This window comes from Oryza glaberrima, chromosome 1, assembly GCF_000147395.1.
Source record: "Oryza glaberrima chromosome 1, OglaRS2, whole genome shotgun sequence".
Classification (NCBI taxonomy): Eukaryota; Viridiplantae; Streptophyta; class Magnoliopsida; order Poales; family Poaceae; genus Oryza; species Oryza glaberrima.
Genome location: NC_068326.1, coordinates 5,399,166 through 5,422,710, shown reverse-complemented (window position 1 = coordinate 5,422,710; position 23,545 = coordinate 5,399,166). Strand labels below are relative to the sequence as shown.

At 40.9% G+C, this 23,545-nt stretch overlaps 4 protein-coding genes and 1 long non-coding RNA gene across 11 annotated transcripts; 3 read left to right on the top strand and 2 right to left on the bottom strand.

Annotated features, from left to right (window-relative positions):
- Nucleotides 1-367: 367 nt before the first annotated feature.
- LOC127760169 (cytochrome P450 710A1-like) lies at nucleotides 368-2,004 on the top strand. Its single transcript, XM_052284388.1, has one exon. The coding sequence runs from the start codon at nucleotides 368-370 to the stop codon at nucleotides 1,934-1,936; it is 1,569 nt and encodes a 522-aa protein (XP_052140348.1). The 3' UTR covers nucleotides 1,937-2,004.
- A 4,567-nt stretch (nucleotides 2,005-6,571) lies between these two features.
- Nucleotides 6,572-8,845, top strand: LOC127759857 (cytochrome P450 710A1-like). The gene has a single exon (XM_052284077.1). The coding sequence runs from the start codon at nucleotides 6,605-6,607 to the stop codon at nucleotides 8,138-8,140; it is 1,536 nt and encodes a 511-aa protein (XP_052140037.1). The 5' UTR covers nucleotides 6,572-6,604; the 3' UTR covers nucleotides 8,141-8,845.
- Nucleotides 8,846-9,002: 157 nt separating this feature from the next.
- LOC127759856 (phospho-N-acetylmuramoyl-pentapeptide-transferase homolog) lies at nucleotides 9,003-14,405 on the bottom strand. Its single transcript, XM_052284076.1, has 8 exons — nucleotides 14,100-14,405; nucleotides 13,613-13,690; nucleotides 13,283-13,506; nucleotides 12,627-13,074; nucleotides 12,472-12,536; nucleotides 11,668-11,861; nucleotides 10,990-11,198; nucleotides 9,003-10,276 (listed from the first exon to the last, which is right to left on the bottom strand). The coding sequence occupies exons 1-8, from the start codon at nucleotides 14,259-14,261 to the stop codon at nucleotides 10,094-10,096; spliced, it is 1,563 nt and encodes a 520-aa protein (XP_052140036.1). The 5' UTR covers nucleotides 14,262-14,405; the 3' UTR covers nucleotides 9,003-10,093.
- A 1,207-nt stretch (nucleotides 14,406-15,612) lies between these two features.
- On the bottom strand, nucleotides 15,613-22,354 carry LOC127777064 (uncharacterized). Of its 7 annotated transcripts, none has more exons than XR_008018242.1 (5): nucleotides 22,061-22,354; nucleotides 20,320-20,520; nucleotides 19,321-20,172; nucleotides 18,614-19,170; nucleotides 15,613-16,147 (listed from the first exon to the last, which is right to left on the bottom strand). It is a non-coding gene; the product is annotated as an uncharacterized LOC127777064 (long non-coding RNA). The 7 variants fall into 7 exon arrangements; XR_008018244.1 differs by lacking the exon at nucleotides 20,320-20,520 and having other exon boundaries at nucleotides 15,614-16,147; nucleotides 18,614-18,886; nucleotides 19,074-19,170; XR_008018247.1 differs by lacking the exon at nucleotides 20,320-20,520 and having other exon boundaries at nucleotides 15,615-16,147; nucleotides 18,614-19,188; nucleotides 19,321-19,376; nucleotides 20,038-20,172.
- On the top strand, nucleotides 17,323-21,626 carry LOC127777004 (potassium channel KAT2). The gene is made up of 11 exons (XM_052303530.1): nucleotides 17,323-17,537; nucleotides 17,628-17,843; nucleotides 17,932-18,087; nucleotides 18,166-18,223; nucleotides 18,353-18,670; nucleotides 19,140-19,379; nucleotides 19,496-19,594; nucleotides 19,686-19,718; nucleotides 19,804-19,989; nucleotides 20,082-20,352; nucleotides 21,178-21,626. The coding sequence occupies exons 1-11, from the start codon at nucleotides 17,422-17,424 to the stop codon at nucleotides 21,288-21,290; spliced, it is 1,806 nt and encodes a 601-aa protein (XP_052159490.1). The 5' UTR covers nucleotides 17,323-17,421; the 3' UTR covers nucleotides 21,291-21,626.
- Nucleotides 22,355-23,545: the final 1,191 nt, after the last annotated feature.

The window sequence follows — 23,545 nt, the reverse complement described above, 5'->3', positions numbered from 1 at the left end:
GTTCGAAATTTCGCCCCCCCCACCGAAATGCTCACATCTCGCCCGAAAATTTTGTTTTTTGCAATATTTTGTGAATTTGGTCAAATTTATTCAAAATCAGTCAAATTTTCAAAAAAAAAATCGTACGAAAAAAATTCGGAAAATTCGGTTCTTTCGCCCACCTGTGGCAGAAATCTTAGTTTCGAAATTTTAAACCCTGAACTACACATTAAGGGGGGAAATCTAAGAATAGACTCAAGATTTTATGGAACAAGTCAAGTAATTGAAACGATTTTCCCCCCTATAAATACGCTCTTTGTTGAGAGTCCAGAAGAGCATAAGTGCAACAGTCTGAGCAAGAGCTCGAGCCTTCAGTATCCCACGCACTATGGGAACCAGAACTAACCCGCCCGGCTCAATGGTGGAGTCATTTCACGGCCTGGTCGTGGTAGACCTCCGCACGGCGGCGCCATTGCTGGCTACAGCTGTGGCGTTGTACATCCTCATAGAGCAGTTGTCATACCACCGCAAGAAGGGGTCCATGCCAGGGCCGCCGCTCGTCGTCGTGCCATTCCTCGGCAGCGTCACGCACTTGTTCCGCGACCCGGTCGGATTCTGGGACTTGCAAGCGACGCGTGCTAGCAAGTCCGGCGCTGGGCTCACCGCGGACTTTCTCTTCGGCCGGCTTATGGTCTTCATCCGTGACTCGGAGCTGTCCCGCCGCGTGTTCGCCAACGTCCGCGCCGACGCCTTCCACCTTGTCGGACACCCGTTCGGCAAGAAACTCTTCGGCGACCACAACCTCATCTACATGGTCGGAAAGGAGCACAAGGACCTGCGCCGCCGGATCGCGCCCAACTTCTCGCCGCGCGCGCTATCCACCTATGCTGTCATCCAGCAGCGTGTCATCCTCTCCCACCTCCGGCGGTGGATCGACCGGAGCGTTGCTAACGGCGGTAAGGCCGAGCCCATACGGGTGCCCTGCCGCGACATGAACCTCGAGACATCGCAGACGGTGTTCGTCGGGCCGTACCTCACCGTGGAGACGAGGGAGAGGTTCGATAGGGATTACAACCTCTTCAACCACGGTTTCATAACCTTTCCCATCGACCTGCCAGGGTCCGCGTTCCGGCGCGCGAGGCTTGCCGTACCGCGGCTGAAGCATATTCTCGAGGACTGTGCACGTCAGAGCAAGCAGCGCATGCGCGGCGGCGGCGAGCCGGAGTGCCTTGTGGACTACTTGATGCAGGAGACGGTTCGTGAGATCGACGAGGCCGCGGCGGCGGGGCTGCCGCCGCCACCGCACACCAGTGACATGGAGACCGGGAACCTCTTGTTTGACTTCCTCTTCGCGGCTCAGGACGCGTCCACCTCCTCCCTATGCTGGGCCGTGTCCGCGCTGGACTCCCACCCGGACGTGCTCGCCCGCGTCCGAGCTGAGGTGGCCGCTCTCTGGTCGCCGGAGTCAGGCGAGCCCATCACTGCCGAGATGATGACGGAGATGAAGTACACCCAGGCGGTGGCGCGCGAAGTTGTCCGGTACTGGCCTCCAGGCCCGGTGGTGCCGCACATCGCCGGCGAGGCGTTCCAGCTGACGGAGCAGTACACTATACCCAAGGGCACCATAGTGTTCCCGTCGGTGTACGAGTCGTCGTTCCAAGGGTTCCCCGACGCTGGCACGTTCGACCCGGAGCGCTTCTTCTCGGAGGCGCGGAGGGAGGACGTGGTGTACAAGCGCAACTTCCTCGCGTTCGGCGCCGGCCCGCACCAGTGCGTCGGGCAGCGCTACGCGCTCAACCACCTCGTCATTTTCATGGCGCTCTTGGCGTCTCTCATCGACTTCCGGCGTGAGAGGACGGAGGGCTGCGACGTGCCGGTGTACATGCCGACCATGGTGCCGAGGGACGGCTGCGTCGTGCACCTCAAGCAGCGGTGCGCCAAGTTACCATCGTTCTGAGCTGGTTATTTTCCGTCACCCATCAATTTCTCCACGGCTGCACCTCCACTGCATGTGCGTTCCCTGTACTGTTCACGGGTGTATTCTAAATTCTCAAGGAAATATCGATATCCTTTATTTGTATTTCATACAAATGGTTACAAAATAAAACTAAAAATACAACAAGTTAAATTAAAATATGAGAAAACCATTCTACAAATATACAAGTTAAAATTTAACTTTTACAAGTTGCAAAAAAAAAAACTATGAACGTATATTCACACTTAAATTTATTTTTTTCGTTGCAACTGGTTGAAGTTAAATTTGATCTTGTATATTTTTATGGAGTGATTTATCACATATTAATCTATCTTGTTGCTTTTTTTATTTTTTTTCTAATCATTTGAATTATATACAAACAATGAGGAATATCCTCTTAATAGTTTAAAATATTTTCCCTAATGTTCACTATTTGGACAATCATGTCATGACCACTTCGTCTTCTCTATTGTTTGCTATATTAAAATTGCAAGCCGATGTAGTTGCACCTTGCACGTGCATGTGCGTGTATTAGGTGGTGTTTCGCGTCAAGCGCTCATTGTCTTGCGTGTCCGTGCTTGTATACGGTTGGATGATTTCAACCGTACAAAAAAAAAGGGATGGCTGAGATTGAGGCAAATTCATCGGTGGAGTTGGCCGCAACTCTATGGGATCTGCACCTATCTTTTAGGTGTGTGAATTACAAACTATTAGGAGGATCACAAATTCACAACTGCAATCCCGAAATATTGGGGCAGCCGAAATTCAGAGGATTTTATTACTTCTTTACCATATTTTTTTTTCAAATCTACCCCTTCGCTAATTCTACTACTCAAGCTACAACATGTGTAGTACAACTGATTGTAGAGTCCGTCAGATGAAATTCATAGATGGCGGATGGCCATCCCTGGCTCCAAGGGTACATAAAAAATGCTCTATACTTAATTTAGATACGTTAAGTAGGGTATGGACGGACGTACGATTGCACGTAGAAGCAAATAACGATTTAATTTGAAAATTAGGAGTAGGAGGGCGTAGTATGTACATACACGAAAGAGTTTTTTCGTTTTTTTTCTTTGGTGAATAGTACTCCATCCGTTTCATATTATAAATCGTTTTGACTTTTTTCTTAATTAATCAAAATCATTTAATTTTGATCAAATTTATAGAAAAATAGAGTAGTATTTCAACGCAAAACAAAATGTATTATCAAAATATATAAAATATTGCTATTTTTTTATATACTAGAAAAATATTAAAATGATTTATAGTATGAAACGGATGAAGTAGTATGTATTTATACGTAAATAAACAGGATTTTTTAATAGCTTTTCCCATATTTCTGGTGAATAGTACGTACACATACATATGTTTTCTCTGGTATATAGTAGTACGTATTTATGCGTACCAGGGTTTACGATTCCAAGATGACCTTCCACTCTGAGCTTTGGCGGTATGACGGTTTTCGTGAAATCCGGTAGAAAACCGGTAGGTTTCGAACAAATTTTATAAACCAAAATTTGAATACTAATTCCCTGAGTTTACCGATATGCTCGCGAAAACCGGTCGGCTTTAGCGATATTCCGAGCGAAATCAAGTGCACAACCACGTTGCCTCTCTATTATATTATCTAGGCTAAGTACTAAGTGGGCCTACTATAAGGAATTCGGCACAGGAAAGTGTTTTTCTTTTTTAAACTGTTATTCTTTTCTTTTCTACTGTAAAGTTCAAGAAATACACGGAATATACCATTTCTTTTGGAAAATTTATACCCAATGGATTTTGTTTTTTTTATTTTTTTTATCAATTCAAATTCGAATTTGAATGAAACCCTTCAAAATTTCAGACGGTTTCTACTTTCAAGCCCCCTCGAAATCTTGGTTTTCGTCGGATCTGTTAACCCTGATGCGTACATGCGAGATTATTTTTCCTAGTTTTGTTCCGGTTAGTAGTACATACGTTTTTTTTTCTCTCATAGCGCACGGGAGATTAGATGGGAGGACCAATCATCTTTTTGTTCGTTTTTTCGGTGAGTGGTAAAGTACTTACGTACGTACGTACGTACTATTCAGGACAGACTTTTTTATTCATTCCCAGGTTACGTGTGATCTAACCTAATGTTTTAACTTATCTAAACGAATGTAATGGATTAAAATAATGAGTTCATTGATTAAATTGAAAACCAAGGGTTATATATAATTTTCTTTTCTATTGTAATTTGGAAGGTTTTCTCTAATTTATTAAAGCGACGGATGACAGAATAAGAGAGTTTGTAGGATTGCTATGTAGTCGTTTGATATTTTTCCTAGTGAAACTTTATTAAGTTTGATCAAGTTTATATAAAAATTTAACATCTAAAATATAAAATTAGTTTTATTAAATCTAACATTGAATATAGTTTGATGATATGTTTGTTTTGTATTGAGAATAGTATTATATTTTTCTATAAATTTGGTTAAACTTGAAGAAGTTTGACCAGAAAAAAGATCAAACGACTTATAATATGACATGGAAAAAGTAGTGATTCAAGAGCGTTTGTGACAAAATAATAGATGGATTTTTTTGTTCTCTCTCTGGTGAATAGTTGTACATATCTATTATCTTATTAAAGTAATAAAAAAGGAGCCTCCACGTTCGCTCTCATGGCCTAAAAATTCTCATATTAATCGAAGAAAAATAAAAACATAGTCCATATAGAAATACAATTTAGAAATAGCTGAAATTCGAAATTAAAAAAAATAATAAATATTGTAAGAGGAGACTAGAGTCCATATAGAAATATAATTAAAAATAATAGAAATTCGGAATTAAAAATAAGGAATAGTAGAAGAAAAGCATAGAGTCCATATAGGAATTTAGAATGTACTAAAAGGAAAAAAATTAATAAAATTAAAATTAGAGCTTAGAGTCCATATAGAAATACAATTTACAAATAACTAAAATTCGAAATAAAAAAATGGCAAGAAGAGACTAGAGTCCATATAGGAATACAATTTAGAAGGAACTAAAATTCGAAATTAAAAAAATAAAGAATATTGAAAGATGAGTTTAGAGTTTACATATAAATACAATTAGAAATAATGAGAATTCAGAATTAAAAATAAATAATATTGAAGAGAAGCCTAGAGTCTATATAGAAATACAATTTACAAATAATGAAAATTTGAAAAAAAAAAAGAAATATTGGAAGACGAGTCTACATGCCATATAGGAATATAATTTAGAAACAACTAAAATTTGATATTAAAAATAATTATTAAGTATGACGTATATAAAATACAGTATGAATATTACATATTGGTAGTTTGGTAAAGTATAAAATTTAAAATTATATTGAATATATTTTAATAATAAATTGGGAAAAAATATATATGCTATTATATTAGATAGAATATAATGATCTTAGCCGCGCAATTTACGCGGTCCACCATACTAGTTTATATGTAAACAATATTTTTAAATACTTTCCATATTCCTGGTGAATAGTACGGACGCACACGGATATTTGTTGGGTTTTTTCTCCGTTGAACAGTAGTACATATTTATACAAACACGTGAATTTTTTTCAGTTTTTTCCGATGAATAGTATACATGCGTAGTTTTCTCTCGTAGCGCACGGGAGATAAGATGGGACGACTAATCATCTTTTTTTTTAATCATTTTTGTTCGAAAAGGACATCGTATTCCGCGCGCACGCTTCCCAAGCTACTAAACAGTGTATTTTTTGCAAAAAAAATTCTATAGGAAAGTTGCTTTAAAAAATCATATTAATCCATTTTTGAAATTTAAAATAGTTAATACTCAATTAATCATACGTTAATGGCTCACCTCGTTTTGCGTATCTTCCCAATCTTCTCAATCCCCCTCTCCTCAAACTCACCCCTAAGTACTATTTACGGCAGATTTTTTTTATTCGGTATGAGGTTGTTTCTTAATAAATCTAATCTAATAGTTTAAAATAATGGATCACCGATTTAATTAAAAATTAAGGTTAAATTTTTTTATTGAAATTTGTGTAAGATTTCTCTTATTTATTAGAGCGACACGTGACATCGCTAATCTAGCTAGAAGCGTTTATAGAAGTGTCATATGATGATTTAAGAAGCGATTGTAGGAGTGTCATATGATGGTTTAAGAGCTTTTGTACGTGGTTTAATGGATTTTTAGTATATAATAGTAGATAGATAGTTGGAGAAAAAGAAAAAGATTAAAGGCAATATTATAGCCTATCTATTATAGGCATGTTAGCTTTAATATAGGCTTTTATATATAGTAGCTCTACTAAGTATTAAACTTGCTCTAAGAGCAAGGTCAATAGTTTAGTAGGCTACTGGCTTCAATATTTATCTAGGTCATTTATATATAGTTATTAAGAGAGAGAGCTTGTATAAGAGCGAGGTTAATAAGAGAGCCTGTTGTTGGCGCTCCGATTGATAGCTATGTTATCTATAGTTAACCCTATAGTCAATGTGTTCAATAGATGTATTGTATAACACGAATATTTGGATGGTGTTTGAATAAACTGATGGGACGTACGTTGCCCGCCGGATTGAAATAGTTTTCCTATAAATACGTATACGCGCATGTCCAGTAGAACATAAGTGCAACTGTCTGAGCAGGAGCTCGAGAGCCTTCAGCACCCCACGCACTATGAGAACCAGCACTGACCCGTCCGGCTCAATCGAGTCGTTTCACGGCCTCGTACACCTCCGCACGGCGGCGCCATTGCTGGCTGCAGCTGTGGCGTTGTACATGCTCATAGAGCAGCTGTCATACCACCGCAAGAAGGGGTCCATGCCAGGGCCGCCGCTCGTCGTGCCGTTCCTCGGTAGCGCCGCGCATTTGATCCGCGACCCGGTCGGATTCTGGGACGTGCAAGCGGCGCTCGCTCGCAAGTCCGGCGCTGGGCTCGCCGCGGACTTTCTCTTCGGCCGGTTCACGGTCTTCATCCGTGACTCGGAGCTGTCCCACCGCGTGTTCGCCAACGTCCGCGCCGACGCCTTCCACGTCGTCAGCCACCCGTTCGGCAAGAAGCTCTTCGGCGAACACAACCTCGTCTACCTGGTCGGCGAGGAGCACAAGGACCTGCGCCGCCGGATCGCGCCCAACTTCACGCCGCGCGCGCTCTCCACTTATGCCGTCATCCAGCAGCGTGTCATCATCTCCCACCTCCGGCGGTGGCTCGACCGGAGTGCTTCCAACGGCGGCAAGGCCGAGCCGATACGGGTGCCCTGCCGCGACATGAACCTGGAGACCTCGCAGACGGTGTTCGTGGGGCCGTACCTCACCGAGAAGGCGAGGGAGAGGTTCGACAGGGATTACAACCTCTTCAACGTCGGTTTCATAACCTTGCCCGTGGACCTTCCGGGGTTCGCGTTCCGCCGGGCGAGGCTAGCCGGGGCACGGCTGATGCACACTCTCGGGGACTGCGCACGTCAGAGCAGGCAACGCATGCTTGGCGGCGGCGAGCCAGAGTGCCTCCTGGACTACTTGATGCAGGAAACGGTGCGTGAGATCGACGAGGCCACGGCAGCGGGGCTGCCGCCACCACCGCACACCAGCGACGTGGAGGTCGGCGCCCTCCTGTTCGGCTTCCTCTTCGCGGCGCAGGACGCGTCCACCTCCTCTCTCTGCTGGGCGGTGTCCGCGCTCGACTCCCATCCGAACGTGCTCGCCCGCGTCCGTGCTGAGGTGGCCGCTCTCTGGTCGCCAGAGTCCGGCGAACCCATCACTGCCGAGATGATGTCGGCGATGAAATACACCCAGGCGGTGGCGCGCGAGGTTGTCCGGTACCATCCACCGGCGACGCTGGTGCCGCACATCGCCGTCGAGGCGTTCCAGCTGACGGCGCAGTACACTATACCCAAGGGCACCATGGTGTTCCCATCGGTGTACGAGTCGTCGTTCCAAGGGTTCCAAGACGCTGACGCGTTCGACCCGGACCGCTTCTTCTCGGAGGCGCGGAGGGAGGACGTGGTGTACAAGCGCAACTTCCTCGCCTTCGGCGCCGGCTCGCACCAGTGCGTCGGGCAGCATTACGCCCTCAACCAGCTCGTCCTCTTCGTGGCGCTCTTCGCCTCGCTCGTCGACTTCCGGCGTGAGAGGACGGAGGGCTGCGACGTGCCAGTGTACATGCCGACCATGGTGCCGAGGGACGGCTGCGTCGTCTACCTCAAGCAGCGCTGAGTCAAGTTGCCATCGTTCTGAGCTGGTTCCCGTTACCCAGTCGTGCTCCGCTCGGTTTCTTTTCCTCCACCTCCGCTGCATGGGCATTACGTATCTCGTTCATTCTTCATTGCCCCGCCGCTCCTTTCATTTCCCCAGTCATCTCCCTCCAAGGTTCTCTTCGTCAACACAGTTATGTAGTAATCCCTCCGTTTGAAAATGTTTGACACCGTTGACTTTTTATTACGTGTTTGACCACTCGTCTTATTAAAAAAATTTGTGAAATATGTAAAATATATGTGTATATGAAAGTATATTTAACAATGAATCAAATGATATGAAAAGAATAAATAATTACTTAAATTTTTTTGAATATGACAAATGGTCAAGCACGTACTAAAAAAATTAACGGTATCAAACATTTTGAAACATAGGGAGTAATATCAAGCTCTCTACGTCATGCATAATTGCATGTTCGTGCTTGTACCGTTGTACGTGTAATAACGTGCAGTTCGCACGATTGTGTTTGTGGCACGTGTCTTATAGCTCTCCTTTTATTATTGTTACCCACGTCTCACTCTCTTTCTTCTGATCTGTATCTCTATTATAATGTTTTCATTTGGTTTGGTATATCGTCAATCCGATTCCAATTTCACTTTTCATCTCGTTCGTTGAAAATCATTTTTCTGGGAATTAATTTCAGCAAAATCATTTTTTTCGAGTGAACAACTTAACCTAACCACCAGCGAATGTGTTCTGACCACTTGTAGAAATCTGTTTCATACTAGTGTACAGTAATTTAGCATGTACATTTATCAGAATTCTTTTTGTTACCTGTAAATATTTTTGGGAATATTCCTTATTTTCCACTGAATTCATATCAACCGTTATTTGCCTACGATATGTCAGTGGCATTTTGGACCTTTGACTTGGACGTGCAAGATCACTCCTGCGTGCATAAGTTGTGTCGTCACGTATCGAAACAAACCCTAAACTCATCATAGCAAAAGTAAAGGTCAAAAAAAAAAACATTGCTACTATTGTCAGAGGTGCACCATGTGTATTTAAATATATTATCCTATTGATTTTATTTGGTCAAACTTTTAAAACTGTGACTATAGATAGCTCTCAAAATAACTATGTTTTATAAGCCCTTTTATAATATTGTAATTTTTAGACATTATTGTTATATCAAATAGAAAAGTATTTCCTCCGTCCTAAAATGTTGCAAGCTAGTCGTCCAGATTTGTTGTCAGGAGTCAAATCACATCTTAGATTGTAACATTTTGGGATGAAGGTAGTAATAAAGTTACACATCAATGCCGTAAACAGTGTCTTATATTTATAATACGGAGGTAGTACTAACTTATTGCACTTTTAGCAGTGCGTTTTAGAAAACTGACTGCTACCTCCGACTTGTGAAACAGCTGAATATGTATCCGACCCAACTGTGAGTCTGTGACACATACATTGAATGTCTGAATCACTGATACACCGATTAGATTATCTATCTTTCAAAAACTTTTTCCCTAAAAGGCTAAAACGTCTGTACTCTTTCCTCGAGAAAGTTGTAGACTAGCCCTTTAGGCATTTATTCAAAACTAATTCCTAGCAAAGCATACCAATCCATTATTGAAACTTTCATACCAGGGAGAAAACAAATCAAGAATCATAAGCTATTTTCCTTGATAGTCTAATATCTTTTGTAACTACAATAATTTAGGTCACAAAAGGATACAATTCTTTATGCAAGGCAGAAAACGTAGCTCACGATATCATGCTATAATACCCAATTCCCACAATTGTTAGGAATCCTACTAGGTCCAATATCTACATTTTCTATGTTTGTTGTATGAATCATACACTTGGTAACTACCATTCTAAAAGAATGCTATAGGTTCAAACTTTTTGAAAAGAATAAGGTAGGAGCGACAGAAAAAGAATGAAAGAATAGTAAGTAACCTAAGCTTCCACTTACGCTGAAACAAGACCAAGATATCCTGCAAATGCCGTCAATAGGCATGATATAATGTATGCGCCAGCCACAATATAAGGTTCCTTGATACCCCACGACTTAAGAAAGTAATACGAGGGAAGAATACGCAAGGGATATCTATTTGTCCCAAGGAAGTGCTTCTTAGCCATCTGAAAAGGGACCTGTGAGAGATAATCGTATAAATAAGACAGGCTTTGTTGATCACCAAAAAGTAATTCTATGATCAAATGCGCTCTACTTCAAAGGATTGTCATACTTGAATCTGACTAGACCAAGATTTAACTAAAAACTGTTCAGCAAAAACATATACACATATACACAAGGCATGATACGATTAATGTACCAGCGAAACTTACTTTTCAGTAGAAAAGGATAAGCAAACTTCACAACGTGGATTATGGAAGCATAACTCAGCTAAATTTACTTCCATACGAATATAATTGCTCATGGACAGTGAAAGGGCCTTCTAGGGGGTCCTGATTAAGCACATAAGGTTTGGGCTGCGGGGCCCAGAAAGATGGAAACGATAACAAAAAATAGTGGTTTACAACAAAGATCACTTGATGGTCAGATATATTAACCCATCTATTTTTATATAAAAGGGTGTAAAGCTATAACCAAAGTAAGATCGTCCATGCTCTTTGACAGAGAATGAGAACAATCAAATAATGAACTCCAACAATACTCAACCATTATCTACTGGAAAACATCTAAATTGGTTCATGCAGCTCAAAGCAGAAGCAAACACTTTGTAACAGTTATAGAAATGCTGACAAAGTGTAACAACCACCAGATATAAAAAATAATTGAAGCAAAAGGAAGTGATTGTCTCCAAAAAAAAATAAAAGAGGAAGTAATCCAAGCAATAACTTACCTGAAATATTACCAAGAGCAGCTCAAGAAGAAAAATGCTGCATGCGATGAACATCGGAATGAACATTCCACTGCAGGCTGCAATTGTAGCAATTGCTCCTCCCAGTGCAAAAGAGCCAACACGTCCCATAACAATTGAGGCCCTATATCTGTTATGGAAAAGAAAGCCAGTGCAAGCGCCTGACATTGATGCTCCAAAAACACTCATTTCTGCAGTAAAAAGGTGAATAGCTTATTAGCCATTACTTCAGTAGAATCACTACAGATATTAAACCTACAACTAATAATGCATTAGTAGCAGTCGAAAATCAATTAGAAAGTCAACAGGAGCGCCCATCTGGAAGATCACTTTGAAGTACAATAGGGACAAGGTAAATTCTGATATGCCAGCTTCAGATTCATGACTAGTGACTACACAACTTGTTCTCTTTCTCCCTACAAATGATATGCATGTCTGCAAGGAGACTGCATCTGGCTTTTTCAGCCAGTGGAACACATAAGCTTTGAAAGATCCAGATGAAACTGAATGAGTGAAGTGCATCACTGGCATTTTTCCACTTAGGGATGTTTGTATCCAAGCAACAGTAAAAGCCAATATGCTATAGCCGAATAAGGGATTATTCATGGTTTAGGATAAGTATATTTGAGATTAGCTCAACAAGCCAGAATGGCAAATTACCTGAACAAATTGGGAGGGAAGCAACAGACAATCCAGCAAGTGCTAAAGCAGCGACGCCACCAGCCAAGCCATCAAGATGATCAACCAATGTAACTCCAGTGCCCATGGAAAGAGAACATATTGCAGCCAAAACGAGATAGATTTTTCCTATGAATGCAAGGCCAAGAGGAGGAGGAAGAGGAACAAGGAATTTCCTTCATGAACAAATTCCAATTAGTAAAGCTGACAAGTGAAAAAAGTCAAAAACATCCTAAAGTATTAGTCAACATGGCAAAGCTATAGAACTATGACAACGGTAGTGACATGTATCTTTTTGTTACAGAATGCTGGTTATGGAGTTTAAGACCACATCAATGTTGGTTATGGAATTTAAGGCCACATCAATGCTGGTTATGGAATTTAAGGCCACATGACTAGCTTGGTGCACTAAATAGGAAATGAAAATCAGAAGTGGTTAGCAAAGCACCCTTGCCTCTAAATTAACATGTGAACACGATCACTAGTGACTAGCTACTAGCATGAGTTGAAAATAGATGTTAAATCAGTACATTTGGAAGTAATGTAAGGCACGAAGTATCTGTGCAGTGTTCCTGTGAGTACAGGGAGGCAGAAATAATGTTGTGCACCTTATTAACTGAATTGTACATTGTACTGCATCATGATAATACTTTGACATAGGCCATTAAGAAAGGTTACTCCTCATCAAAAAAAAAAAAAGGCAATTTACCACATTGCCTAACCGATAAAGCATTAATTCAAACTGCAGTTAGTTTTTCAGTATATATAAGTTGAAGTAATGCTTACGTGTTATATGGTGTTGAAATATTTGTAGAACTTAACCAGATAGATAAGTAAATCCCAGCAACAATCTGCAAAAGAACACAGGATCAACTGTAAGTTGCTTTCAACATAATAAGGGAAGAGCATCCTATCATCTCTATTGAAAAAGCACCATTCACCTGAACAAATAATCTCATCCAATGCGGTATTTTACGATTGCGGTCCATGACAAGATTTGAAATATCATCAAGAAATCCAACCATTGCAAATATGAGGGTTATAATAGCTGCTCCATTCACTCCAGTTGAGGAACCAACCTGTCTTCTTGCAACAAAAATGCCAATAGGTACAAAGAACAATCCTCCCATTGCTGGTGTTGGCTTTCTATAGGATGGAGACATAAGCTTCCCTCTCCTCCGGAAATGATGAATCTTCATGTTATCAGCAACTGGTGCAAAAAGAAATCCAGCTAATGCTGATAGAACTGATGATATTAAAAAAGGACGTGTCAAGTAAAAAGAGTCCAGAGGTAGTCTAACAATCCGCCAAGAACACCAGTCGACAAACAAAAGTAATATTGCTAAGAAAGCAATCAGTCCAACATTATTCATCAGCCCTTGTTGAGTTCTGGGAATTGATGTAAAGAGCTTCAGTCAGAACCTAGCAAAAACACTTGTAAAAAGCGTGTGTTTCTTACTACTAGTTTGATAACTTTTAAGTGCCATTTACCAGGAAGAACATAAACAGATAATCCTGGAAGATCATAATGCATGCTACAAATCTACACGCTGAATCTCTAGTTTTTAAGTATTATCAGAAGATATTATTATCTTGCCTGCTGTCCCTATGCCCTTTCTCAATCGTGGCAAACCTATGGGCAGCAACTGTCATCGCACCCTCTACACCCTCAAAGCGGCTCTTGCTCTTTAGAGGTAACTCAACATCACTCGTTGGATTTAACACGACCTCCTCATCGCTCCAGTCGCTCTCACTTGAATATACAACAACCTCTAAAGGGTCATCCCCATCAGCGTGCACCAGCGAGAAATCACCCAGATCCTACATAAAAACCAACGCTAATAGTAAATTAAGCTACTCCATAAGAATCAATGTATCAAGAAACTCCATAAGAATCAATGTTATCTAAAGAAAAATAAAACAGTACCTCATCAAATGCAGAGGCAACTGGAAGGACATCGCGCCTGCTTGTGGGTCTCGTGGAGATATTTCTGAATTGGAAGTCCTGAAAGGATAATTAAATGACAATGCGATTGCCTTAGCTTAACCATTTCACACGCATTGGTTTGTCAAACGAATCATTCTCGCGCAAACTCAATTAGTTATATACAAACATCCATCATAAAGTCACCACTCAGAAATCCAAGGTGATACTGTGGACGATTTCTCCAACAGGCAACATCCTAACCGTCTCGACGAGATCAAATAGCATCGAAACGAATCACACAAGCAGCATCCCAACTCGCCAACACATGGATAATCAGACGGGGAAAAACTAGAAGAGAACACTCATTTCGTGCCAATAGTACACGTGCTAAAGCCTCGATGAACATCAGCGAGGCGGCGATTCCCCCGATGCGGAACCCTAGCAGGAGGAGAAGGAACGAAGGAGCCCGCGAGATCTGGGAACTCACCCGGAGAGCGGAGGATCGGCAGGCGACGGAAGAGGGAAGCACCCGCGGCTGCGGCTGCGGCGGCGGCCGGAGAGATCGCCGCGACCGCAAGCGCGGGCGATGGGGAGCGGCACGCGCGGCCGCGGCGGCGGAGGAGGAGGGAGCGGACGGAGGCGACGCCATGGGCGAGGCGGCTCGTCGGAGAGGAGGGGGACAGGAGCGCACGACACGGTCGGAGATCGCGGCGGCTTTTTCTAGACCGCGACGGCGACGGCGACGGCGACGGCGTTGCGCCGATGCGTTGGTGGGGTGGGTCGGTGGGTGTGGGTGGGGTGCTCGTGGACTCGGTGCACGTAGACCAGCGAGCTAGACCGACTCCGGTGCTCATGGTGGGTCCATGACTCCGGTGCTCATGGTGGGTCCACGGGTTGTGATTTGTGACAGGTATTAGACAGGTGGTTACTGGTTGACGGTTTATTCCTTCACGTGTCCAAGTGGACATTTTTTTTCTCCTGTGGGCTTGGAATGGGCCATAAGCGCAGCATGTTGGGTTCCACGGCCAGAACAGTCTAAGCGGCTCGAACATTGTCTTTGCGTTGTTTCTGTCAATAAAATTTTCAGCTCAATTAACACAAGGTTGCCAAGTTCGCTTTATGGATTAGTATGATAATATAAGGGATTTTAGGTGGATGAGACCAGATTCATTGTAATAGAATGTATTATATCCACCCAAAATCTTTTATATTATGGGACGGAGAGAGTATGCTATAATTTTTACGAGTTGACACGTCATGACTGGAATGAATTTCTCCTTTACTGATGTCTGGTGACGAAATCCGTATTGTGAGTGGGAAGTTACTGCATCTGTCTAAAATATTGTAATCTAGTAGTAGAATAGAATTTGACTTATTCTTTAACAACGAATCTAGTTAGATGGATCAAATCTCATCCCAAGATTGTACTTAGTAGCATTTTGAAATGACTAGTATCTATGCAAATTTAAAAAAGAAGCCAATGTTGATGGATATGGCCTTGTTTAGATCCCATCTTAAAACTTTACACCCTATCACATCAAACGTTTGAATACCATTAAATATAGGCTAAAAAAATAACTAATTACACAAATTGCGACTAACTTGCGAGACAAATCTTTTAATCCTAGTTGCTCCATGATTTGTTATTGTGGTGCTACAGTAAACATTTGCTAATGATAGATTAATTAGGCTTAATAAATTTGTCTCGTGGTTTACTAACGTATTTTGCAATTAGATTTTTTGTTAGTGCCCGAACACCCCATACGATACCCTATATAATATCCTAGGCGATACGCCAAAACTTTACACCCCTACATTTAAACACCCCCTAAGTAAGTGAGAAAGCACAAATCAATCACCTCTCCTCTCCCAACCCTCTTTCTATGAGCTCCATCTTTGTTGACCAATGTGGCACCGGCCATGCAGCAGTACTATGTTTAAATCCCTATTTGCTTCATGCACAACATGTTGATCGAATAGCCTATTTAGGCTATTTTTAATCCTGTCATTGTTAATTGGAGTTTGAGAGTGATTGTTTAGTCTTAATTAGATTATCTAATGTTATTAGATCTTGTTGCAATGTACGGAATTTTTTTTAGTTATGAATATTTCAATTTGGCCAGAATTCAGAATTTAGACATGACTGGTCAACAGCATGGATGAAACAATTTCGCATTAGTGACCTAATCGATCGGAGCACAGAATCAAGCTTATCCATTCCTGAAAGTAGAACTCAATTCATTTCCAGATGCTTTTCTAGAACTCGGGATCACAAGCTAGCCGAGCTGAAGGCGACACACGAAACAAAGTGATCAAGTAGATGCATGTGAAGAAATTACAAGAAAGCATTGGACACGAGGTCGACCAGATCTCTGAGTTAGGCTTCCTGCAAGCCATAAGCTCCCAGGAAGTCCGTGATAAAGGCAGGGAAAACTGAAGCCAAAGCAATCTGTGTACATTTCTTCACGTCCTCCTGACAACAAGATGTTTCTTTTTCACTAATTGTCACATCCAGTTCCATGATCTCTCTGGACCCTGCAAAGTCAGAAACAAGATGACACGTGAAATGATCCAAATTAGCCGTGAGTTCTTCGTTTGCAGCCAAAATTAACAAACAAACCTAAGAGCCTGGTGAATGTTTAGATAGCTTGGGGATCAATAGATAGTTAATACTGATGACAAGCTTTCGCTATTCTCAAAAAATTAACCAAAAAAAATCTCTTTTACTGTCTTGTACATGTTTAGATGGCTCGAGGATCATACATAATGATACTGATGGCAAGCTTTCGCTGTTCTCGAAAATGGCCAGAGAGACATTTAATAGACTTATCAACTGATCAGAAGATGTACAGTACAGCTTCACTGGCAAAATGCAGTCATTGAACTAAGAGTTGCAACTTGCAATGACATTTAAACTCTTCGTGCTGTAATGTCGACATCTTCTCAAAATAGTACAAAATTATAAAGGAAAACTGGTTAAATAAGCACTTCTGCAAACGAGAATCAATGAGATAATTCAATACCCTTGGCCATCCCATATTTACGAAAGGTCCAACTGGAATGAACCTTCAGATGCCAGGAGGTTTTCCAGTTAAATTCACACGTAATTTTGCACCTCAAAAGGCATGCTCTATGCGACTATGCAGACAGCAAAGATTATGAATTATGGATATTAGGAGAGAACTGGGATAGTTCGGGGTATACAAGGAGTCCCTGGAAACAACATGCACGAACTAATGAAAACAGAGTGATATTTCTGCTCTTCTTGCTATAATATAGAATCAGCTGAAGCTGGGTCCGTTTCAGGGGGGAAAAACAGTTCATTTTCTTTAAAAAAAAAGTTCAAAATTTTCTTAATCTCCGATTGCTACAATGTAGAACTCTGCAAAGGCTGCCCATCATATCTAAAAAGTGATACTTGGCAGGCGTCGTCTCCAAATACCTGACCACTTGGTACACCAAAACATTTACAACTCATTCATAGCTAACCAACCAAATCACGAGCAATAAGACCAGACCACTTGGTTTTATTTTCCTTTTTGAAAGAAATACTTGATTTTATTTCACATAGAAATAACAAAACCAAATAAAACAATATTTTCCAAATAATTCATTGTTTCCTCCATCTTCTTTCCTGAAGCCAAACCAAACCCTTATTTATGCTGCATTCACAGCTACCACTTCACACTCAGCTAGTCAAGATTAACTGGCACACTCAGAAATGTACCACCAACATGTCAGTAATAAAAACAGCCTCTAGGAACTAAGATCTCGACTTAGGCACCTCCCACTTCTAACTAGACACTCCAATGGAAACTATTAGCAATATCTTTCACAATGACCCACTCCCACCTCTAGGAGCAAGAGCAAACCAATCTATCAAGCTGAGAAAATTCATTATTTCTCCATATGATTCCCGTTACAGGTAAGATCGATATTTGCTTGCTCATATATGAATATGCACACAAAACACAGTTAATTTACATAGTTAGTTCCTTTTTGTTTGTCTGGATAGGACCTGGGAGACGTTCTTGCTCGTGCTTGTTGTTTATTCAGCTTGGATCTGCCCATTTGAACTAGCATATCTGAGAAATCTCTCCTGGAAGGTTTCTCTTGTTGACAATATTATTGACAGCTTCTTTGCAATCGATATTATTCTCACATTTTTTCTAGCGTATCTGGATCAAAAGTCATATCTTCTAGTGGATGATCCAAAAAGGATCGTGGCTAGGTCAGTTTTTTCACGTATGTAATTTTGAATGCTACAGTACACGTTCAAAGATAACTGTTGAACAAAACTGACAATAGTGTATATGCAGATATTTCTCTTCCTGGTTCCTTTTTGATGTCTGTTCAACGATTCCATATCAACTGCTTGGGCAAATCTTCAAAAAGCATGAAAATGGCCTTGCTTATAGGTTACTTAGCATGCTTCGATTATGGCGTCTCCGGCGCCTCAGTGAATTATTTGCCAGGTACAGTGTTTTTCCGTTTCATCTTGAAACTTACAAAAAACTTAAATGAAAATTGATATGGTAAAACAATTCCTCTAGGCTCGAAAAGGATATCCGATTGAATTACTACTGGATAAGGTGCACCAAACTAATTTCTGTAAGTTTGCATGCTCTCATTTCCCTCTTCAAATTAAAAAAAAAAAGAAGAAAAAAAATCGAAGTACACTACCTTGATGAAGAAAACTTAGTTCTATATTATTATTATTATTATTTGTAAAAATTTCAGGTTACACTTTTCGCGGTACATTGTTCAGGATGCTTCAATTATTTAATAGCTGATAGATACCCCAATCCAGCAAGAACATGGATAGGAGCAGCAATATCAAACTACAGATCACAAAGTCTGTGGGTTCGATATGTTACGGCAATTTATTGGTCCATAACAACACTCACAACAACTGGTTATGGGGATTTGCATGCAGAGAATCAAAGAGAAATGTTATTTAGCATATGCTACATGCTATTTAACCTGGGATTGACAGCATACCTCATAGGTAACATGACAAATCTGGTTGTTCAGGGAAGTTGCCGGACCAGGAATTTTGTACGTACTCTTCCAATAACTTCAAGAAATCCTATAGCAATTTTGATGATGTTGATATTCCTGCTTTGTGGATTTGCAAAATAACTGGAACAAAAAAAAAAGAGAGAGAAAGAAGTACTTTGCTTATGGATTTTTAAGCTTATCACTAGCATGTCTGGAAATCGAAGGCTGTGCTGTAGAGATGCATGCGAAAACTCTTGCAAATTGAATGTGCACCTGTATATGCATACATGCATAGACACAGCTAGAAGTAATATGAGTATTGCTATACAATTCTTTTTGGTACAGAACTGTACTAACAATAAAGTTGCATGTAGAATCATGAATGGGAACTTAGATTAGATAAGATTGGTTGTTGGTAAAAAAATTCATAAAAACTCTACCATTCCCAAGCAGTACATACCTTCTATTTTTGCAAATATCAAGTGCATTTAAACCTCTTAATCGTTCTCATCTTTCCATACTGCAGAGGGACACAATCCATGCTGCCTCTCAGTTTGCTGCAAGAAATAAGTTGCCTGGACATATTAAGGACGAAATGCTATCTCATATCTGCCTAAGATATAAAACAGAGGGGCTGAAACAGAAAGAAACATTGGATAGTCTCCCCAAGGGAATCCGTTCAAGCATAGCGTGCAACTTATTCTTACCTGTTATAGAAAAAGTCTATCTTTTCCATGGTGTCTCATTTACTTGCATGATCCAACTGGTATGAACACAAGGAAATTAGTTTCTATGCTAGAGCAATTGCAAAAGAAAAATAAAAAGTTAATATTCGATATACCATGAACAACTCAAAGTTAATACATTATCCCTACATAATAGGTAACTGAAATGGAAGCAGAGTACTACCCACCAAGAGAAGTTGTCATACTCCAAAATGAAGCACCCCGAGATGTTTACATATTAGTTTCAGGAGCAGTGGTTAGTGCAACTATATTTTGGAACACTGTGATGATTTTGCAGTTCATACAACTATGGATACTAGTGTAACTGTTGTTATTTTGTTTGGCAGGAAGAGCGGGTAGAGATCGATGGAACAGAAAAGGTGACTTAACAAAAGTTCATATGTTCTAAAGAACAATGGTTAAAAGGGTAATGCAGAATTTGACATGTATAATTACAAAATCCAGGTCCAGGAAGTACTGTGCGATGGTGAAATATTTGGAGAAATAGGAGTTATCTGCAGCATCCCCCAGCCGTGTGCTTTCCATACAATCAAAGTTTCACAACTATTAAGGCTGAACACAGCAGTGCTAAAGAACATTATCAAGGAAAACAGCGATGACAGACGAGTTATTCTGAACAATCTTTCCCAGGTTAGTTCATGTCTTGGTATCATCATGGTGTCTTGTTTTATAATATACCTTTTTATGCAGAATGATGATTAGAATTCTTTCATATTCGGCAGAAGATGAACCAAGATCACAGGTTCTCTACCGAGGTGATGGAAAAATCTTTACAGATGATGCATCAACACTTTGGAGAGTACAACAGATGTTCTGCATTGAATCAAGACAATGAGAAGAATGAATTAAAAGCTAATAATGGTCATTCTATGGCTTTAGAATGGAAAAGAGTGACAATACATATGTATTCACAGAGAAACAAAAGACCGGAGGCACCGCTTGCAAAAGTTATAAATCTACCAGGATCTCTTGATAAACTTTTCGCCATAGCTTGTAAGTATTCTTTGATTTAAATACATGAGGGAGGACGATTAGGGCCCTGTATAGGAGGGCTTAGTTTCTTCCATGAACTGGCTTCTCAGGTATGTAAGCAGAAGGGACCTCATATTCTCAGTGCAAGGGAGGTAAAACTCCCCTGAGAAGTGAGAAAAATCCTTCCAGCTGCAGCATGTTTTGGAAAACTTAAGATTCTCATAGGTTACAGGAAGAGTACTTTTAATTTACATCCCATGCAACAATCAAACAGAGTTCTATAATTCTATCCTACCACTACACCAGAACTTTCTTAGATGATAACTGTTTTACATCAGTATGCTACTCTATTTGCTTGGTAGAGCAATAGACTGGAGGTTAAGGTCTCCAACATTTACTTATAGTTCAAGAAATATGTTTCTTCATGGATAACACCTTCACCTGAAATGTTTAAATTGAATACAACGCCATTTAATCAAGAAAGTAAAGCCCAGCAGGTATACCAAAGCACCAGATCCTAACCCTACCAAACAGTATATTTATGCATTCAGTGTTGAGTTGATCAGTTGATGGGTTAATGGGCCATGAGATTGCATTAACCCCTCAAATAACTAGCACCAAAATTTGTTAATAGTTGGCACGGTATTAGTTCATTTTATAGATTGAACTGTCCCTTGGCATTTTTGTAGTTTACATTTGGTTGACATTTCATTAAAAAAAAGCAAGCAGTAGCTGTCCCATTAGGCTATAATTAATCATAGGTACAAGTATGAGGGACTGTCTGTATTAGGTAATACAACTTGGATCTAGTGCAAGTGTTCTTATTCAATAATTTTGATTCTGCAGGTCAGAAGTTTAACAATTATCGTCTTACAAAACTTGTCAATCCAGAATTTGCTGAAATTGATGATATTACAGTAATTCGAGATGGTGATCATCTGTTTTTTATGGAAATTTGAATAAGGATGCTTGAAATCAGCAACGATGCAAAGAACTGCAGATAGGTATGTAGTATACCTTTCAGAAGGTACCAGATTAAGATAATAGTGATAACTAATCAGGCATGAGGCGACTTGGCATGATAATCAAGAACATGCCACCTAGGGATGTTTCGAGTTGCAGTCCTGTAGTTACATCTAATTTTACTTTAGAATGTAAATGTAGAATTTTGGAGCAATGTAGTCTCTATTCCGCTTTCAAAATGTTGGATCATGGCAGAGGGCAGCCCTCTATGATCTGTGGAGTTTGTAATGTAGCTATAGTGCAACGAAAGATACTAATATCGTTTACAGGTACTTTATAGTGTTTCTCCAAGTTTTTTTTGAAATAAATGATGAAACAGACATGCAGACTGGAGTACTGGACATGAGCGCGCATTCTAGAAAAGCTAACCATTATATATCACAATTGACAGAAGTCACTTTTTTGTCTCCAAAGGGGTCGGAAATCCCAGTTATAACACTTGAATCAAAATCAGATGCAAAACAATTTGTTTGGATTTACAGGATTGGGTGAATTTAGGTTAGTTAACATCTACACTAGGAAATCACAACAACAGTTCATCTTGAACGTATCAAAACTATATCAATTTGACATCGTAAGTCCGAGAGAAATACAGTTCATCCCAAAGTAACCATTTGAAGTTTTATATAAAGCCTGACATGGGGCCAAATACGCTGGAACGAACTACTAAAATTCAATCACGCGGGGGGTGGAGAATGCGGTGCACCTTGCGGCGAGAACGGCGGAGTAGCGCTGCCACCGAGGTGTACCGTTCGGCGTCGGCATCGCCGGAAGGCGAACAAGCGCCGCGGCCGGCGCGCGGGGGGGGGGGGGGGGGGGGGGATCTACGGGTGAGCTGCTAACCGCGGCGCAGTCGGGATCTGGTCTGCTCCACGACGCGCGGGGGAGGTTTCGGCGGGAGATCGGAGGGGGAGGGGGTATGCCGTCGTGCGTGGTGCGCCGCGGCGGAAGGAGAGGAGGAAGACGAGAGGGAGACAGAGTACTCCATGTAGTATCTCCACTTGGTGCTAGATCTGACGGCCACAATCTATCCTCTCCTATACTCATTTATATCTCTCCGGTTTGTAAACATTTACTTTTTCTCGAAGATACTCATGTACGCCGATTTAGTTCTAAAATTTTTCTTCAAACTTCCAACTTTTCCATCACATCAAAACTTTTCTACATACATAAACTTTTAACTTTTTCGTCACATCATTCCAATTTCAACCAAACTTTCAATTTTGATGTGAACTAAACGCACCCGTAATTGTACTGATTACAGGCGCGTAGGGATAGGTGAAATTGCTACAATCATTTTTACTATGGGTGTGTTTAGATCGCAAAAAGAAATTTTTTTGAATGTCATATCAGATGTTTGACCGGATATCAGAAGGGGTTTTCGAACACGAATGAAAAAACTAATTTCATAAATCGTCTGTAAACCGCGAGACGAAGTTATTAAGCCTAATTAATCTGTCATTAGTATATGTGGCTAATCATAGACTAATTAGGCTCAAAAGTTTCATCTCGCGATTTTATATAAACTGTGTAATTAGTTTTTTATCTATATTTAATGCTTCATATATAGTCTAAAGATTCGATGTGATGTTTTTGGGCAAAATTTTTTAGGAACTATACAAGGCCTATGAGAAAATAATTAGCCGTGAAGTTTAGTACTTAAAACTCTTCTATGAGTAGGTTTCAACTCAACGAACCTAATCATTGAGTGTAACTCGTAATTTGTACTGATACAAGTAGCTTTATGATCTCTCATTCAGCATCAATTTGAGCATCAATACTCGTAGTATTGTATAGATGACTTTGTGTTGTCATCCACTCGATTTTTACGTAAAAGCCCTTTTTTTAAGGAAATAAGTTTACTTTAGATCCCTTAATTTGTTGTCGAGTTTAAAATTCGTCATCAACCGGAATACCAGGTATAACCCATCCCTCAACTCACAATACCGTGTTAATTTTAGTCCTTTAGCAGTATGATGACCGGTTTTGGCTAATGGAGAAACGGCTCACTCCTCTCTCTCTCTCTTATCGCTCTCCCTCTCTGCCACATCTCTCTAGGGCACGCGGCAAGAACATGGTGCCATGTGGCATGTGGCGGTTGGCGGAGGTGATGATGAAGGAGATGGTGGCTCACGGCGGCCGATGCACGGAGTCCCAAACAAGGAGACGACGGCGTCCCGAGGATCTCTCG